The 19,570-nt window shown below is 36.3% G+C and overlaps 1 protein-coding gene across 23 annotated transcripts in view; it reads left to right on the top strand.

Annotated features, from left to right (window-relative positions):
- TRIP12 (thyroid hormone receptor interactor 12) overlaps nucleotides 1–17,545 on the top strand; it is a 184,037-nt gene extending 166,492 nt beyond the window's left edge. For all 23 annotated transcript variants that reach the window (XM_072618091.1, XM_072618104.1, XM_072618087.1 and 20 more), the window contains 9 exons: nucleotides 24–122; nucleotides 1,603–1,717; nucleotides 1,993–2,147; nucleotides 5,116–5,280; nucleotides 9,488–9,652; nucleotides 12,954–13,067; nucleotides 14,258–14,352; nucleotides 15,126–15,229; nucleotides 16,129–17,545. In XM_072618091.1, coding sequence (XP_072474192.1) covers nucleotides 24–122; nucleotides 1,603–1,717; nucleotides 1,993–2,147; nucleotides 5,116–5,280; nucleotides 9,488–9,652; nucleotides 12,954–13,067; nucleotides 14,258–14,352; nucleotides 15,126–15,229; nucleotides 16,129–16,325 — 1,209 coding nt within the window. In that variant the 3' untranslated portion in view covers nucleotides 16,326–17,545. The remainder of the gene's footprint in view (nucleotides 1–23; nucleotides 123–1,602; nucleotides 1,718–1,992; nucleotides 2,148–5,115; nucleotides 5,281–9,487; nucleotides 9,653–12,953; nucleotides 13,068–14,257; nucleotides 14,353–15,125; nucleotides 15,230–16,128) is intronic.
- The last annotated feature ends 2,025 nt before the right edge of the window (nucleotides 17,546–19,570 follow it).

Here is a 19,570-nt window from a genome sequence, read left to right as displayed (position 1 = left end):
TTCTAATAAACTCTTCTTCCCAGCGAACTGTGAATAGAGAAGAGCTTTTGAAACAGGCAGAGTCTGTGATGCAGGATCTTGGCAGCTCCAGGGCCATGTTGGAAATTCAGTATGAGAATGAAGTAAGTATCTTTTCCATTATTTGTGAACCAATTGCTTGATAAAACTTCTTTGAACACATTCATGGAACACTCCTATTACTCTTTGGAGTGGGAAAATTCTATGAAGTTCTTTTCAGAAAGGAAAAGCATTTGTTAGGGACTTAATATGTGCCAAGAGTTGGGAATACAATAGAAAAATAAGAATACTCCTTATATTTCATCACAATCACATACCACCACTTGGTCAGCCATTCCCTAGTTGATGGACATCCCCTTAGTTTCCAGTTCCTTGCTACCACAAAATAGAACTGCTATTAAAAAGTCTTAAACATTTGGGCCTATTTCCTGTTTCTTTGATCTCTTGGAGGTACAGACCAAGCAGTGGTGTTGCTGGGTCAGAGGGTGTGCACAGTTGCTTTTAGAGTGTAATTTCAGATTGCTCTCCAGAATGGCTGGGCCACTTCTCAGCTCCACCAAAAGCACAGTGAAAAACCTGTTTTCCCACAGGCCCTCCAGCATTTTTTGTTTTTTGTCATTTTTGCCAATCTCATGAGTTTGAGGTGGTACATCAGAGTTGTTTTACTTTTATTAGTTTTGAGCATTTAAAAGTAAGATTCACAGTGGATTTGATGTGGCTTTTGTGGGAAACTCTATGACCTTGTTTTGTTCACTGAGTAAAAGCACACTTATTCATTTATACTCCTGCCTCTGGTGGACAGCAGATATTAATATAGCATTTTCTTTTTCTTAGAGGAAAGTGCAGCTGGTTAAGTTTTAGATAGTATTGTCTTACTAAAAACAAAACATACTATCTTATAGTTGAGAGAATAACACCATTCTGGTGTTCATCGTCCTCTATAAAGTAGCTGAATGAATAGAGTGGTCCTAGATACTGGACAAGTTACTTAATGCTCTGAGTCTCAATTTCATTTACAAATAAAGGAGGTTGATAAGATGATGCCATCTTTTCCAGCACTAAATCTAATATCCTTATTTTCAACACAAGATGATTTCTGAGATCCCTTCCTACTTGCAAATGTAGAAAGAAGAACTTTTCATCTAATCAGTTTTAAAGACTGCTTTACCTCAACCTTAGGTTTGATTTAAAACAAGAACATGACAGCTTCAAGACATAGCCAGGTCTTTGCAGCTAGATTAGATTAGGATAATCCATTGGCTCATGTGTTGTCAAGGTAGTAGTCTGCTGAAGAGGCATAGGATGAGACCTTGGAGTTCCCCATGTCCATCTTCTCATTTTAAAGGATCATATTTCAAACCCAGGTGTTAGGGTCCTATTTTCTTTTCACATATATCGTGATCCTAGTATCTTTGGTTTCCTCCTCTTCCCTCCAGAAATGAAGCAGTTATTACATAAAGGACAATGGAAAATGGCGTAATACTGCCTGTTGTATGGCTGCTTTGGACCACACCTGTGGTGAATTGACTGGAAGATAGAGTCTGCATAAATTCTAAAATGGTTCTCTTTTCTCCCCTTCATTAGGTTGGTACAGGTCTTGGGCCTACACTGGAATTTTATGCACTTGTATCTCAGGAACTACAGAGAGCTGACTTAGGCCTCTGGAGAGGCGAAGAAGTAACTCTTACTAATCCAAAAGGTGATTTGGGGCAAAATCAAATGCTCCATAGACAACAGCTCAAACAGCTTCCCAGTTCATTATTTCTGTGTTTCAAGTAGCGTCGTGTGCTTCCTTACCTGAAGTCAGTCTCTGCAAAGTAGGGCTTGGACTAGAGGATTTCTTCCTTTCCATGTTTTGTGTGCTTCATTTAGGGACTGTAACAAGTAAAACAAAAATGGAGTTCATTTTGATAGTTTGAGACTGTTAGTTTGTCAAGAGCATAATGAGTTATCAGTATTTATTTGTTGTTACAGGAAGCCAAGAAGGGACCAAGTATATTCAAAACCTCCAAGGCCTATTTGCACTTCCCTTTGGCAGAACAGCCAAACCAGCGCATATTGCTAAGGTTAAGATGAAGTTTCGCTTTTTAGGAAAATTAATGGCCAAGGCGATCATGGATTTCAGATTGGTAAGTTGAAGACTATAATAATTTTTTAAAAATAAATACATATTTTCACAGAAGCATGGAATGTGAGCATTGGAAGGGACCTCAGTGGCCATTTAGCCCAACTGCTTCACAAAGGAAGTCTCCACATTATATACTCAGCAAGTGGTCATGCAGTCTCTTGTTGAAGGCTTCCAAGAAGAAGGAATTCATTGCTTACTGAGACACAGCCATCCCATTTTTAGAGAGTGGGAAATTACCAGGAACTTTTTTTCTGACATCAAGTTTACAGTGGCCTCTTGGCAACTTGTAACTGGTGCTTTTGGTTCAGCCCTCTGGCACCACACTAGACAAATCTATTCCATCTTCATGCAACAACCCCACAGTCCCAATCATGGACAGCTCAGAGTGCTGTCTTTCCTCTTACCTTGGGGTTGATAGGCCACCTCAGACATTTTGCTTCTGTTATTTCTGGTGTAAAGGTCATTCTCATTTTCTGAAGAAAGGTTCCCAGAAAAGGAGTCCTCTTCCTGTCCATCCTATCCCCTTTTTGAATGTTCTTTTTTCTCCCATTAACCTCAATAGAAACTGAACTTTAGCATTCCCAACACTAGTTTGTTTTTTTCTTTTACAGGACCATACCATGCAGTTAGACTCATCTTTTGTTACCTTGTCTTTAAAGAAATGGTTAGCACAGGGCAGTGGATAAAGCATTGACCCTGGAGTCAGGAGGACTTGAGTTCAAATCCAGCCTTAGATACTTACCAGCTGTGTGACCCTGGGCAAGTCACTTAACCCCAGTTGTCTTCCTCCAAAAAAAAAGAAAAAGGAAAAGGAAAAAAAAGAATAGGTTGACTGATTCCTGCACTTCCACAGTAATTTCTTCAGACAAAATCCATTTTTCCTCCTGGTTAGAATTGTTTTCCCTTGTGCCTTTGGAATTTCTTTCTTGAACATTTCCTGTGTGTCCTGGGCTGATTTTTCCTGAGGCATGTTTTAGTCTACGGGATCCTACCTGTCTTCTCTGGATCCATCCACTAAAACCAGCTTTCCCCAAAACTAGAATACAGGTCAACCTGTACCCAGTTTTCCTCTGCTCTATCACAAATTCAAGGATTGGTCACTTCCACACAAGATTTTTAATCATTTCTACCCCAGCAACCAGTTCCCCTGTTAGTGAGAATCAGATTGAGAAAATAATTTTTTCAAGGACAACATTATCACTAAACCAAGTTATGGGTTTATTATCTGGTCTGTTTTCAGCAGAGAGCAAGCTCTAGCAGATGAATGGCTAATTGAAGTCTCTCGCTGTGACTCCACCTTCCTAGTCATCCTTCCCAGGTTCTGATCTGTTTGTCAAATGCCTTCTCTCTAGGAGATGGGGTAAAAACACCTCTAGTCCTCCTTTGTCCTTTCCCTCTTCCACATGCTTCCTCTCTGGCTCCATGAATTCTGTGTTCACAGTATGAAGTGCTGCACACTTCTCCTCCCTATTTTTATCCCATTTTGTTTCTATGTATCATCCAGAGCCTTGGTCGAGTTATGAACCAAGAACTTCTGTTACGTTGGCTTGATGGACATGGGTTTTACTCCTTGCTCCTTTTGTCTTCTATGAATTTCTAGGTGTCTCAGCTCCTTTCCTTCTTTGAAGTGGTTCCAAATGTATTTAACTTTGCGATGTGCACCAGCAAATATGTTTCTCCTCACACTCTTGTCCTTTTTTCTTTAAAGCCTTTTTTGGCTAGATTTGCAAGATACCTGGCAAATACATTCTTATTATCCCGGTTGACACAGCAGATAGAGGACTGGACTTAGATTCAGGAAGACACGGGTTCAGATCTTGTCTCAGATACTAGCTGTAACTTTGTACACTGTATAATCTCGGGCAAGTCACTTAATCTGTCTTTGCCTTAGTTTCCTAATTTGTAGAATGAGGATAATAAAAAGGCACCTGCATCTCAAGGTTTTTGTGAGGATAAATGGCATCTCTACAGTACTTTCCAAACCTTACAGCACTATATAAAGACTGCTTATTGAGTGCATAACCAGTAGGTACATTCCAGTTCTGGTCAAGAGACAAGGTTGTTTTGTACCTTAAGCTTTATATCTTCTGAATTTTAGCTAATTTAAGTTGGATAAATTGTTTAGTTATTGGGAGTTTCTTGCCAAGTATTTTGCTTTAGAATATTTCACCTTTGGAAAAAGCAGTTTATGAAGTTGAATTGTGAGGAAAAAGATTTTATTGTTGTTTTGTTAACTTTTTTAACGAAACGCTATGCTGTGAAGTTTCATTAAAAACTAGTGTGATAATAGTACTCAAGCAGGAAAATATTATGAAAGAAAAAGAATCTTGTCACAGTGGCTCAGATTTCCCCAGACTGCTTTCTGTTTGGCAAATACTTATTAAAGCCCTACGTATATATAGTACTGCATTTTGTCTTATCACCAGGTACTCTAGTTTTTTTAGCCTTGGGTCTGACTTTTCTTTGGAGGTATGGTAGAGGGATGATGGTACCATATTGTTGATTTGACCAGTGTCAGAAAACTTGGCATCTTTGAGGTTGGCATGGAGTGTGGCTGTAGTCAGATCACTTAATCTCTTAGTACCCTCCATACGTCTAGGATGCATCCGAGGTGGGATTTGAATCAAGGCTTCTGGACTTAAAGCCAGCCTTCAGCTTCTTATCAGGTATAGAAATTCACAAAAGTACTCTTCCACTTAACCAGAAATTTCATCTTTTTATTGGAGATTTGGAAATTTCATATATTAAATGGTGGTTTTAAAATTTGTGAAATAGAGCAATCTGTCTTGCTTGTGGGAATACTAAAAATGTTGCTTAAAACTCTGGGATCTAAGCTACTGAACTCATATTATTGTATTTCTTGTCATCTTTAATGAATTATTGAAATGTCTTGTATAAAAATATAATTAGTAACAAACTTAGTCTCACTAGGGATTTTTTTTTTTTTACTTTTTATTTTTCCCCTCTAGGTGGACCTTCCCCTTGGCTTGCCTTTTTATAAATGGATGCTTCGACAAGAAACTTCACTTACGTCACATGATTTGTTTGATATTGACCCAGTTGTAGCAAGATCAGTGTATCATCTAGAAGATATTGTCAGACAAAAGAAAAGACTTGAACAAGATAAATCACAGGTAAGCATAAAATGAGGAAAATATTTCACATTTATTCTTACTTTTCGTAATCTTCATATTGGTATTTAGCTTCTTATAGGCATTTATTATTAAAGTACTTAGAATCATAATTCTAAGAATTACATATACTATGAGTATATACTATGAGTAAAAAAAAATAGACAACAAATTTAATAACTCATTACCATTGGCTTTACTTTTATTTTAATTTTTTTTAAAATTTCTTTTGCTTTTACATTATTTTCATTTTCTGTGGGTAAGGGAAGAGTTTATGAACAAGCAGAAGACAGAGAGGATCATAGGAGGTGAGGTGGATAATTTCGATTATAGGACATTAAAAAGATTTTGCACAAGTAAAACCAGTGCAGCAAAATTAGAAGGAAAGCATGAACCTGTGGGGAAAAATATTTTTTGCAAGTTTCTTATTTTTTAAATACTTAAGGATTTGAGCCAAATTGACAAAAAATATGCACCATGCCCCAATTGACAAATGGTCAAAGGTCATGAACAGGCAATTTTCATTTATTTATTTTTAAAATTATTTTTTTCTCAATTTCCAACAATCTATTCATAAATTTTAAGTTTTCTCCCACTCCCTCCCCAAGACAGCATGCAGTCTTATATGGGTTCTACACATATATTCTGTTAAACACATTTTTCACATTAGTCATGTTGCATAAAAGAATTAAAATGAGTGGGAGAAACCATGAGAAAAAACAAAGCATAACTTAACAAAAGAGAAAGTAGTCTTTCTGTGTTCCAATTCTAGTTCTTTCTCTGGATGTGGATGGCATTTTGCATCAGGAGTCCCTTGGAAATGTTTTAGATCCTTGCATTACTGTAAAGGATTAAATCTATTACAAAAAGCCCTCACACACAGTTGCTGTTACTGTGTATAACGTTCTCCTGGTTCTTCTCATTTCACTCAGCATTAGTTCATGATGCCTCCAGGCATCATTTCTTATAGCACAATTGTATTCCATTACATTCATATGCCACAACCTTTTTAATGCCCTGTAATTGAAATTGTATCTCACCTCCTATGATCTTCTCTGTCTTTTGCTTGTTCATAAATTCTTCCCTTATCCAAAGATCTGACAGGTAATATTCCCCATATTTCCCTCATTTACTTATATCTCCTTTATGTCTAAATCAGTTACCCATTTTGATCTTATGTATGATACACAGTGTGAAATATTGATCTATATCTAGTTTCTGCCAGAGTTATTTCTAATTTTCTCAGCAATTTTTGTCAGATAATAAGTTGTTACCTCAAAAGCTAAAATCTTTGAGTTTATTGAACACTGGATTACTATTGCCATTTACTACTGTGTACTATGTACCTAATTTATTCCATTTAACTGTTTCTTAGCCAGTACCACATTGTTTTGATGGTTATTACTACATTACAGTATAGTTTGAAATCTGGCTAGGCTTGCCTTCCTTCAATGAAGTAATGATATTGCTTCATTGTCTATAGTACCTTTTAGCAGGATATAGTTTCCTTTCTTATCTCTTTTAATTAGATCTATTTTTGCTTTTGCTTTGTCTGAGATTAGGATTGCTACATTTGCTTTTTTTTAACTTCAGCTGAAGCATAATATATTCTACTCCAGTCTTTTACCTTTACCCTGTGTGTATTCCCCTATTTCAAATGTGTTTCTTATTAACAACATACTGTAGGATTTTGGTTTTTAATCCATTTTGCTATCTGCTTCTATTTTATGGGAGAGTTCATCCCATTCACATTCATAGTTATGATTACTATCTGTGTCTTTCTCTCCATCCTATTCCCTCCCTGTTTATGCTTTTATTTCCCCTTTTCCCTCCTAAAAGAGTTTACTTTTGACCAGTACCTCCCTCAATCTTTCCTCCCTTCTAACCACCCCCTTTTCATTTTTTTTCCTCTCCTACTGCCTGTCAGGCAAGTTAGATTTCTATGCCTATTTTTTGTTGTTGTTGATCCATTAATATCTTTGACCTTTTGTTCTTCCAGGTGAATTTTTAAATTATTTTTTGTAGCTTCATAAAATAATTCTTTAGAGGTTGGATTGGCATGGCACACTGAGTAAGCAATTAATATTTCTCCAGTTGTTTAGCTCAGTCTTCATTTGTATGAAAAGTATTTTTTAATTGTGTTCATATAGTCCCTGAGCTTGTCTTGGTGGGTAGACTCCTGAGTATTTTATATTGTCTGCAGTTATTTTTAAAGGGAATTTCTCTTTCTTCCTGCTTGGTTTTGTTGGTAAGGTAACATGTAGAATGCTGATGGTGTGCGTGAATTTATTTTTTATCCTGCAGCTTTAATTGTTAATCATTTCAACCAGTTTTCAGATTGTATTGTTCTTGTGGACATTTCTCTTTGAACTGAACCCAAAGTAACTGTGGTCTATCTTTATTTTCTGTTTGTTAACCCTTAAGCTTTCCTTTTAAACCACAAAAAGCATAGACTACTTTTTTAAAGATAATAGTATCACTTAATGCTTAGTTGAAAACTTTTTTATCACATTGCAGTATCCCTGGAATTTCTGGAATGTTTCAATGGTTTGATTTCTTTATAGTGTCCTTCCCTTTCAAATATAGGACACTAGAGAAGGAGGATATCTGCTTAGGCCCAGAACTTCTGTTAGATGATTTAGAATTACTTGGTTACTTGTCTTCTTTCTTTGCTCTGGCATCTTTTGCTCTCTTCACTGGAAGACTTTATGGCTGTTGTATACACAGAGGAGGACCCGAGGCTAGGAAAAGCACTGTGTGGTGTCATCAGGTGACATTTTGTTGGACTCTTAGAACTTCATTTCATTGAGGAGTAATAAAAATCATTTTTCAATATTTTAAGGGCAGCCAGGTGGTGCATTTGATAGAGTACTAGGTCTGAAGTCAGGAAGTCTCATCTTCCTGAGTTGAAAGCTGGCCTCAGACACTAACTGGGTCAACCCTGGGCAAGCTACCTAACCCTGTTTGCCTCAGTGTCCTCATCTGCAAAATGATCTGGAGAAGGAAATAGCAGCCCACTGTCGTACCTCTGCCAAGAACACCTCACAAGGGATCCGGAGGAATCGAGTGTGACTCAAATGACTGAACAACAACAGTAAAATGAAGGAACCTCATTTTGTTAAACTGGCAGTTTATGTGTTTGTTTTGCGTTATCAGTGACTTAATGAATTTTTTAGGTATATTTTAATGTGCAATTAAGAAATAAATCTCAAGAAATCCAAATTAAAACAACCTCTGAGGTACCATATCACACCTATCAGATTAGCTAGCATGACAAAACAGGAAAATGACATGTTGGAGACGATGTGAAAAAAATGGAGCACTGATACATTGTTGGTGGAGTTGTGAAATGTTCCAACCATTTTGGAGAGCAATTTGGAACTATGCCCAACTACTACCAGGTCTGCATCCCAAAGAGATTATTAAAAAGAAGAAAGTACCCACATGTACAAAAATGTTTATAGCAGCTATTTTTGCAGTGACCAAGAATTGGAAATTGAGAAGGGGATACCCATCAATTGGGGAATGACTGAACAAGCTGTGATATGTGAATGTAATAGAATACTATTGTTCCATAAGAAGTGATGAGCAGGAGGATTTCAGAAAAATCTGAAAAGACTTACATGAACTGAGTGAAGGGTACAGAACCAGGAGAACGTGCACAGTAACAGCAACATTGTGCAATGACCAGCTTTGATAGACTTAGTTCTTCTCAACAACACAATCATCTAAGACAGTTCCAAAAGACTCATGATGGAAAATGTTCTCCACATCCAGAGAAGGAACTGTGGAGTCTGAATGCAGAGCGAAGCACAGTATTTTCTCTCTCTTTCTGTCTCTCTCTCTGTCTCGTTTTTTCTTTCTTGTGATTTTTCTCTGTTATTCTGTTTCTTTAACAAAACACAACTCATGTGGAAATATGTTTAATATAATTGTACATGTATAGCCTGTATCAGATTGAATGCTGTCTTTGGGGGGCGGGGATTAGGAAGGGGAAAATATTTAGAACTCAATCTTATAGAAGTAAATGTTAAACTAAAAATAAATAATCAAGAAAGAAAAATGAATAATCACTTTTTTGTTGTAAAAACTCTTCATACATTTCCTTTTAAGAATATGTTGGATCTTTTATTATACTGGTTTAAGTTGAACTCATTGTAATAGTAATTAATGAATTGTGCTTTGCTCTTTCACTCCTCCATATTTTTAGACCAAAGAGAGTCTACAGTACGCGTTGGAGACCTTGAATATGAATGGCTGCTCAGTGGAAGACCTAGGATTGGATTTCACACTACCAGGGTTTCCCAACATAGAACTAAAGAAAGGGGGAAAGGATATACCTGTCACCATCCACAATTTAGAAGAGTATCTACGAGTATGTAATACAAAGGAACTTTTTTAGGGGGAGGGAAAGTTTTATAAGTTTATAAATACTCAGTGCTTTTTTCTGGATATTTCTTACTGTACCAGTTTTAAAGTGTCAGTCTTGTATTATTTGGTGTAAAGGTATCAAGTAGTGTATTTAAGTATAACTTTGCTCATTATATTCTATATGCGTAATACTATATGTCATATATGAAAATCAGGCTTTGGACAAAGTTTATTTAATTATGTTGAGGGAATTAAAGGTAGCAAGTCACAGAATCTTAGGCTTGGAATGGACTATAGAGGCCATACCTGGAAAAGAAGATCCTCTTCTACATCCTGACTAGGTGATTGTCCAACCTTTGCCTGAAGACCTGATGACAAAGAACCTACTCACTATGTCCTAGAGGTCCAATCCCATCAACTTTTATGCAGCCCTAAACTATTAGGAAGTTTCCTGACATCAGACTCAGATTTGTCTCTAAAACTTGTTCCACAGCGTTCAGTTCTGGTCACCAGAGCTCTGAGGAACACTTCTGACGCCTCTTCCACAACACAAGCCCTCCAAGTACTTGAAAATAGCTGTCACTTTGCCTCTTAAGTATTCTCTTCTCCAAGCTAAATGTACTCAGCTCCTGGAAACAAAGTTGATACGATTGATTTGCTGGTGTTTAAATAAGTTGTGGTATATGAAGATAATGGAGTATTACTCAGTTGTAAAATAACAAGTGCAAAGAATCTGAAAGTCTAGGAGAATTGAGACAGTCTTAATTTTTGTTTACAAGGCCTTGGAGAGTGCAGGGGAAGGCTGTAGTTAGATATGAAATGTAGATATAGAGTTGGATAATGATATGAAAACAGAAGGCATGAATAAAATAGTTTTTTAAAGGAAATTGAACAGAGAAGTAAACTCATTTCTTCAACTGATTCCAGTAGGGAGTGAACTTAAGACCCTCTACCATCTTAACTTGCTCTCCTATATGCTTTCTAGCTCATCAGTGTCTTTGTAAAATGTGGTGCCCAGGCCAGGGCACAGTAGAGTGGCACTCTTCTCCTTATTTATTACAGAACAATATGCAGCCTAAAATTGTGTTAGCTTTCTAGGCTGCCATATCCCACTATTGACTGATTGTATTTGCAGTCCACCAAAAACAAATCACTTGAAGACGTTATTCATAATTTGTGTTGACTTAAAACTTTGCCATTTCATTTTTATCTAGTGAAAATATATAACTTGCTTGATGAATTATAAGAATAATTTCTAGATTCTACTTTTTTCTTGTAATTCTTTCCCATCCAACAAAAGCCAGATTTTTTTTTTATAATTGGATGGTACAATTTTAACTCAGCTAGTCTAGTATTAAACTTCCTAATTAAAAAAGTTAAATTGTGCTTAGAGCACAATAATACTTTAATCTCCACCCCTCTCTAGAGACTGAGGTGGTATAGGGAGCATACCTCCTGCCCTTCCCCCTCTCCCTCCTATTAGTGCTGCAGGGAAGGGAGCGCTATTATTAGTGCTATTTCTACATCATCAGAAATACCCGTTGTTGACTGATCTCTTTCTGGTTGGTGAAATATGAAAGGGCCACCAGCATGCTTCAGGTGCCAGCACAGCTCACAGAGTGGCTGCCATGTTTTCTTCCTGGCCTTTCTGAGATCATGACCCTTACTGTGTGGAGAAATAGGACCTAGAGATTCAGTGGATGGCAGGGTTTGGGTGTACAATAACTGGGCAGGGGAAGTTGGGTTCATTCCTCCTTCCAGGGTTTCCAAGGGTTACGAAGGGCCTCAAGATCACACAATGAAATTATGAGGGAGGGAGTCACAGAATTATCTAATTCCTCTTACTTTGCATTCAGTTAGACTCTGTGCTGTTGCTCATTTAACATAAACAAGTACGCATTGCTAGAATGCTTCCCAGTTGCATATCAGAAGTAGGTGTTCTACCTGCCTGGGGCGAGGGTAGTCTCAGATGACTCTCTCCATCATGTGAAAGTAGACCAATTCTGTGGGTCTAAAATGAAGCGTCAAGGTTCAGTGAGTAAAAATGGCAAAGAGGCAGATGTTGGACTGATGAAAGGCAAAGCAGAGCTGTCCAAAACTAGAAACAGCTGCCTGAGAGTGTGTTGGGCTCCTCATTGGAGGTCTTCATATAAGATGAGGTAGTATAGTGAGTGCTGGGCCTGGAGTCACGAAGACCCGGGTTCAAACTAGGCCTCGGACAATTGGCAGTGTGACCCTGGCCAAGTTGCTTAAATCCTGTCTGCCTTAGTTTCTTCAACTCTAAAATGGGGGTGATAATAGCACCTACCTCAGAATTTTTGTGCGTTTATAAAGCACAAAATATAGTGCCTAGCACATGGTGCTATAGAAATACAAGTTCTCGTGAGGTGGGAGTGATGATGCTTACATAGCATCGTTATCCAAGTCCAAATTGGATCATAGATGGCCTCTAAGGTCCATTTCGACTCTACATTCTATTTTTGTTGTTAGTTCTAATCCTAACTTGGCCTTGGTTTCTTCATCTCTAAAATGAGGGAGGGAGTCACAGAATTATCTAATTCCTATTACTTTGCATTCAGTTAGACTCTGTGCTGTTGCTCATTTAACATAAACAAGTATGCATTGCTAGAATGCTTCCCAGTTGCATATCAGAAGTAAGTATACTTCTTTGGCCAAGTAACTAATCATGAATGTGCATTCCAATAAAAGTTTCCTGTTACTTCATCATGCTATAATGTGTTTTCTATGAGATTCTAGCCCCATTTTTCTCAAACCTAATAGATTCTTTTGTTCTAATGTGAAAAATAATTATAAACAGAAATACTATTTCATGATTTATTTTCTTACCATAAATGATATTCAGGTGATAATTTACTCTTTTGATTAAATAGAAACTGTTAGGATAAGTTATTTCAGCTTCAATGAGATTTAGAAGTAAAACCATTTAGGGGAATGAGATGCAGACAGTCTTAAACGAATGATTTTGATGAATTATTTCTCATGTTATCTGAAAGGATATTTTGGTCTTGGCTGAGAATTTCTACTTTTTTTGTCAAGTCTAAACTGTATAGTATGTGTGAAGATTTTTGTTAAACAGAAGAAAGTTAGCCCTAAATACAAGCATAGATGAAAATTTTTCATTGTCTGAGGATCCTGATTTTTTAAAAGAAGCTTGATGAAGTTGCTTTCCAGTAAATTTTGTCAAAGGCCTTATAGCTTATAGAACAGCAATTTCATTATACTCTGCCACTCAGTAAATAGAAAAATTGCATGAAATCTCTTTAATGTCTAATTCTTTTTTTTAGCTGGTTATATTCTGGGCACTAAATGAAGGTGTTGCCAGGCAGTTTGATTCATTCAGAGATGGATTTGAATCAGTCTTCCCACTCAGCCATCTTCAGTACTTCTATCCTGAGGAAGTAAGTAATTTTTAGAATATACCACCAATCTTGGAAAGGGCCCACAGGATCCCATGTCCTTTCTCTTTCCCCCACCTCACAAGCACGTCCTCCTCCTCCCCTTCCTTGATTACAATTTCTAGCAGTTATACTACCATGAATTCCTAGATTTGTAAGCTTTAAGGGTCAGGCCACATGTTAATAATCTTTATATGCCCTACAATGCCTCACACAATAAATGTTTGTTGAATTGAGATGGAGAAGGGCAGGTGACCCAGATAGAACTGCATTGTAGATGTGAGACTGCTGTCCATGGTGAGGATTCATGTTATTTTGTTGAAATTCATTTATGTTTCTCCTCTTAAGTATCTATCAACTGAGAATCACACTACCTCCTACTTCCCAAACATTTTCTGTGGGAGTGAAGGTTAAATGTGGCTCAGTGGATTTAGGTGCTGAGAACATTATCAAGACATTAAAACTGGATTTTACACTTAATTAGGTAAGATATTAGTTATCCACAGACAAGGTTGGTATTACCATGACATGGAAGCAGTAATTAACTGCCACAACCCTGCGAAAGTAGTTGGTAATCTGGCATAGGAAGAGTCAAGTTATTGTGTAAAGAGCGCCATTAGTGCACCTGATCTTACAATGAAGTACATTTTCTTGAAAGAAGAGACTAATTCTGATATGGTTTAGAGCCAGTTTCATCCAGTATGTTCACACTGCCCTTCAAGTACCAATTTGATATGCTTCTTTTTCTAATAGAGGTGAACTTAGGTTTTTGAAGACTGCTGGGAGAGCCCAGGCTTTAAGCATTTATTTGCTTGGTGAGGGACTTGGGTATTTATCACCCACAAAAATACAGAGAGGTTCATCACCAGAAGAAGGCTGAAGGGGTGAGGAGAGGAGGACGTAGAGCAGTTCAGGAAGAATATGTGCTTAAGTGTAACAGAGAGAGGTTGTGATCTTTGTGAGTGGAGTAAACATTCCCATTGAGGAAATACAGACAGATGTGGGCTGCGGTTCACACTGTCCTCTCCCAAAACTTTTCCACCAGGGCATATGTATTAAGGTAGCCCATTGCAAGTTTGATTGCCTCTTGCTCCCTGGCATCCTTCTAGTCAAGCCCCATCTCCTATTTCTGAGGGCACTCCTTTTGCTGCCACTTGTATGAATAATTTCTTCCCATGTATTTGAACATGTAGCTGGATCAGCTTCTTTGTGGCAGTAAAGCAGACACTTGGGATGCAAAGACACTGATGGAATGCTGCAGGCCCGACCATGGCTATACACATGACAGGTAACAATGACTAAGGTCTATTGCTTTGAAGAACTTTTTTGTTGGAATTTGACACAGAGGCAGGCAGGTCCCAGTGCACAAGAGGTTTTCTAGCTTAAACAAGAAAATTTGTCTTAAAGGATCTCCTTCAACACATTTGTGAGTTTTTTACCTTAGCCTACTACCTAGTAAAAGCCCAGAAGCTCATTTTCAAGTGACAATAGAAAAGGAAAAGAGTTTAGGTTTCATTAAAATTAATATCAACAGAAATCTTGGATTCAAAATATCTAAGACAACCTAGGCAGTGACCTGATTATTAATGATAACTAAAATTTAGATAGTGGTTTATTATTTGCAGAATACTTTATCTGTTTCTCTGTCTACCTATGTATCCATTTACAGATATAGATGTTTTGAGTTTTATGTAAGTATATTTTATAGATTCTTTTTTTTATCTCTGTAAATAATAAGCCATTATCTAATTTTAAGTTGTCACTAATAAATAGGTCAGTACTTAGGTATCTTGGATATTGTGAAGCCAAGATTTTGTTATATTGATATTAATTTTTTCTCTTTTTCCTCTGGAGCCTCCCTCTCTCCCTGACTAGTCACTGGTAAAAGCTGGAACTCAAATATCAAAATATCTGATTCAGAGTCCAGTTTTGTGGACTTAACTATCCCTACCCCTTATCATTTTAGATAATTATTGTTAGAATTGTTGCTATTGTTACTTTTTCAATCTAGAACAAAACTATCTTGCTGACCGTGTTCATTACATACTTTTTTTGTTTTAGTCGAGCTGTGAAATACCTGTTTGAGATTCTCAGTGGTTTTGATAATGAGCAGCAGAGATTATTTCTTCAGTTTGTGACTGGTAGCCCAAGACTGCCTGTAGGAGGTGAGTATACGTGTAGTTGGCTTTTACCTCACGTCTCAGCTATTGTTTTTTAAAAATAACTATTTTAGCATAGTTAAAATGATGACTTCCATCCTTCTTGTAATTTATTCCAATTTTTCCAATTTAATTTACCAGACCTAGAAGGTAAGAATTAGTTGCTTCATAATAATCATTTTATGCATGACTTTAAATGACAAGAAAATACATGTAGATAGAGTCTTAATAAAAATAACTTCATTTTATAAGTAACATGGAGTGATTTGGTTATTTGAACTTTTTTATTGATAATCTCTTACAGTTTTCTTTCCTTTTAAATAAAATCCAAAGCATATGGATATTAAGAATGTTAGGAAAGGTAATGTCAGTTGTTGCTGACGAAAATAACTGGTCCTTATGTAGAATTAAATCTTAGTTATAATCTTATCTTCTATTTTGAGAGATAGTTTTTAAAGTATTTTTAAAATGTTAAATTTGACCTGTATTCCATACTGACTTGTAAAGTTAATGTGTATGTATGTATAAGAAACAAAATGAGTGATTGCATCAGATAGATCAGGACAGGTTTGATTACTAAGCCATAGAAGAAGGATTGGTAACCTGCACAGATGCTGACATTCCCATACTTTGATAAAGGTACAAGAAAGCACGTTGTTTGTGATTCCTTGCTGACCCTCCTCTTCCCCCCCCCCCTCCCTTTCTTTAATGGTTAAAAGAGTTCCACTGGGTAAAGTATCTGAACTTCTCTGATGAACCTACTTGGTAGAAATTGACCTGATGTACTTTACTTTTAGCAACAGCAAGCTATTTATTAAAGCACATTAAAAAACTTAATTATTGCCAGGGATCTTACATGCTTATTGATAAGTGCATTGGCCTTTTCTTCTTTTCCTCTCAATCAGGCTTCCGAAGTTTGAATCCTCCTTTGACAATTGTCCGCAAGACCTTTGAGTCAACAGAAAATCCAGACGACTTCTTGCCCTCAGTAATGACTTGTGTGAACTATCTCAAGTTGCCAGACTATTCAAGTATTGAGATAATGCGTGAAAAACTGTTGATAGCTGCCAGAGAGGGGCAGCAGTCATTCCATCTTTCCTGATCACAATGAAAAATGCAATGTCTGCCTGTTACAACAAAAGAGAAAAAAATCATGATTTCTTTTCTAAATGTATCACCTGAGTCAAGGAAACGTGTTACTCCTTCTTGTAGAAAAACGGCTTGCAGATTATAAAAGAGACACTTGGTTGATATTTCTTAATGGCCCCATGGACTTAAAGTGATCAGGCCCTAAAAAGTTGTTGTGACAAGGTTTCTTTAGCAAGTTCTTGTTTAAATTATCATTTATTTGATGAGTGAAGTTTTTAAACTTGCTTTGCTGTGTGAAATTTAAAAAGGGATGTTTTTCCAGGCTGGAACAATAAATGTCGCTGTGCAGTTTAATACTGGGCTGTGTGTATCCATCTAGCTAAGTCTGCAGTTTTATTTCCTCCAAAGACAACTTTTGTACATAAGTACAGAAATTAAAACTCACGTGTATTTGACATATAGTTTAGTAGACTAGCTCTCTCTGTACCTTCACTTGCCTCTGATTTTTCTCCCTCCATGTATTGTCTGATGTGCAATTCACATGGTTCTTTTTTGTGTACAGCACTCACAACAATTGTTACATTTTCGTTGGCATGGGCGTTTACCGTTCCATGTTTTTTTTCTCAAATTAAGATATAATTTAAATTTTACTGAATTAAAATATATTGTCAATATAACTCAGCCTTTGTAACGAGGTAGATTCTTTCGTATAGCTTAGTTTTAATGTAGTTGTAGGCTCTATTGGCGCTACAGCCTTTATCAGATGACACACTAGGACTGTGGACACAGTTATTTCAGGCAACAAAAGCCTCCAAAATGGAGGCGAGGAAGAAATCTTTTTTTGTGTGTGTGTAGTTGAAAAATTGAACAGATTGGGCTGGCCACTATTTATTATTAAATGGCCAGAGCATTTTGAGTTGATGTAAAGTTTTAAAAGTAAATTAGCAGTTTTCATTCCCTGTTCTAGAAAAACTTTTTTTCCCTTGTTCTTAAGTTCTTGCTTTTCTTTCATAGTTTTGCTTTCATTCCTTTCTCTTAACCCTTCCTTCCTTCCCTCCCCTCCCCAAGTGCTAGCTTGGAACAAACAGTTCAGCCTTTGTCTTGAACACAGATAAAGCACCTGTAAGCAATGCTCTGTCCAACTGTTTTATGTGCTGATTTCTCAAATCTGCAATAATTTACTTCATCAGGTTAATGTTTTTACCTGAATATAAATAAATAAAGTTTGCTTCACCTTTTTGTTTATAGTTTTGTACTGTATCCATAAGTTCAATTGTGTAAATTTATTTCAATGCTACTAAATCATTTAAATCTCCATGACTAATTGTCTATGGTCATGGCTGATTTGCTATTTAAACAAGAGTTTGCAATATATGCTATTAAATTCTGTGGAGAGATGAGTGAAGGAGATTCTTTCCTTCCATGGGTTAAAAATTTACAGTCTGCTACAAACATTCTTGAGAAAGAACTTTCTATGATTCATCTCTGAAAATCTGAGATGAGTTAATTATTTTTATTCAACTTTGAGAAATCAAATTTATTTTTAGTTTGATCACTTGTTCAAAAATTTATTTTGTTAATGTAAGAATTCCTATCTTCCTCCCCTTTTCATCCCTAAATTATCTTAGTGGCTTGTTTTATTTGGGTGAATGTGTCATTTTAGAATAAATTTAAATGGCCTTTCACAGATTTTTTTAAACTGTTAAATTAGTCACAGAATTTCATATGAAGCAAATCCAGCTAAGTGCCATTGAACTACAACTCAAATTTGTGATGAAGTATGAAATTTGAAATCATTGAAGAAAGAATCTAAACATTACAAAACCATATTAAAATTGAATAAAATAGTTACATTTCTACATATGACATTGGATAGCATGATTAATTTCATTTAAAGAAAGGCAATGTTAGAACATGGATTAATTTGTTTCATATTGTTAATACTTTTTTCTTAAACTAAGCCACAACAGTTTTGTGTTTGTAATGTCTGGGTGTAACTTTTTGTTCTGCATATTTTTTTAAGTTCTATATTTTAAAAACTTTAGATCTGTGTTGCCCAAAAAAGGGGACAAGTAATGTTTTATATTAAAATATCTGTATTTGACATTTTTTTAAAAAATCCATATTGTCTCCCTGCCTAATATGGCTCCATTGGTTTGCATCTAACATAGATATAATTACGATTTCAGATTGGAAATTCATAAGTGTGAATAAATCAGTCACCTCTTGTGACAACACCAAAAGATTATTATTCACAAATTAAGAAAAAAAAAACAGCCAAAACTTTAAATTCTTTTAGTGGTTGAGCACTCCTGTTACAAAACCAATAGATTTATTCATTAGCTCTCTAATGAAGGTTTCAGAGATTGACAGAAGGATATAAGCTGCTTCCTTCCCATTAGAAAACTTTTGTTGACCAGAGTCAAACATACCTCTGGGCCACTGGATGAAAACTTTATCTAGCAATGGTTTTTGCCAGGCCTTAAAGTTCCATCACGCTGCTCTCCACAAGCATGAGTCACTTTAAAAAGTAAATTACAGATAACAAGGTATTCAGTGAGGCTTTATTTTCTTTTGATTTCTGCTGAATGGTTTCAAATTAACATAGACCAAAGCTGAAATAAGTGTCTTGGCTTATTCAGTTCTCTAAAAAACACATCCATGCCCACAGTTAGTCTTACCAAGGTGTGGTCAAGTGAATTGATTTTTTTTTTTTTGGCAGAGCTATTTAAAACACAGATAAATTTAGGGGGGAGGAATTTAACCACTGCATTTTTTAATCCAGCTCACTTTCCTTCATTCATGGCAGAAGGGACTGAGTTAACATAAATGAAATCAACAGTTTTGTTGAAACTGCTGCCTTGAAGGAGCAGATCAATATAGATGGCTTACCAGGTTAGAAACCAGTCATAAGTAGATAGTAGAATTGGTTATTATCTTTTTTTTTTTAAAGAATACAATGATAGTCATAAGGTTGCTGTATATTGTACTTATATAGTACAGTACGAGTTACAGTTTTATAAAAGGATTGCTCTAATACATTGGTTCACATCACACAGCTCCTACGTACATAAAACACAGTTACTCTCTCATTGTCATGCAGCCTATAAAGAAGATTGATTCCTTGACTCATAAGTCCATCAAGTTATTTTTCACAAATACATCCCAAGGAACTACAATTAATCAACTCTTGATTATCCACTTCAAGAGATCTCTAGAAAATTTTAAATTCTAGGTTGCTTTCTTAACTGCCAGTGG

This window comes from Notamacropus eugenii, chromosome 6 (genome assembly GCF_028372415.1).
Source record: "Notamacropus eugenii isolate mMacEug1 chromosome 6, mMacEug1.pri_v2, whole genome shotgun sequence".
NCBI classification, from domain to species: Eukaryota; Metazoa; Chordata; class Mammalia; order Diprotodontia; family Macropodidae; genus Notamacropus; species Notamacropus eugenii.
The sequence above is the reverse complement of the archived record's forward strand: the minus strand, read 5'-3'. Positions and strand labels throughout refer to the sequence as shown.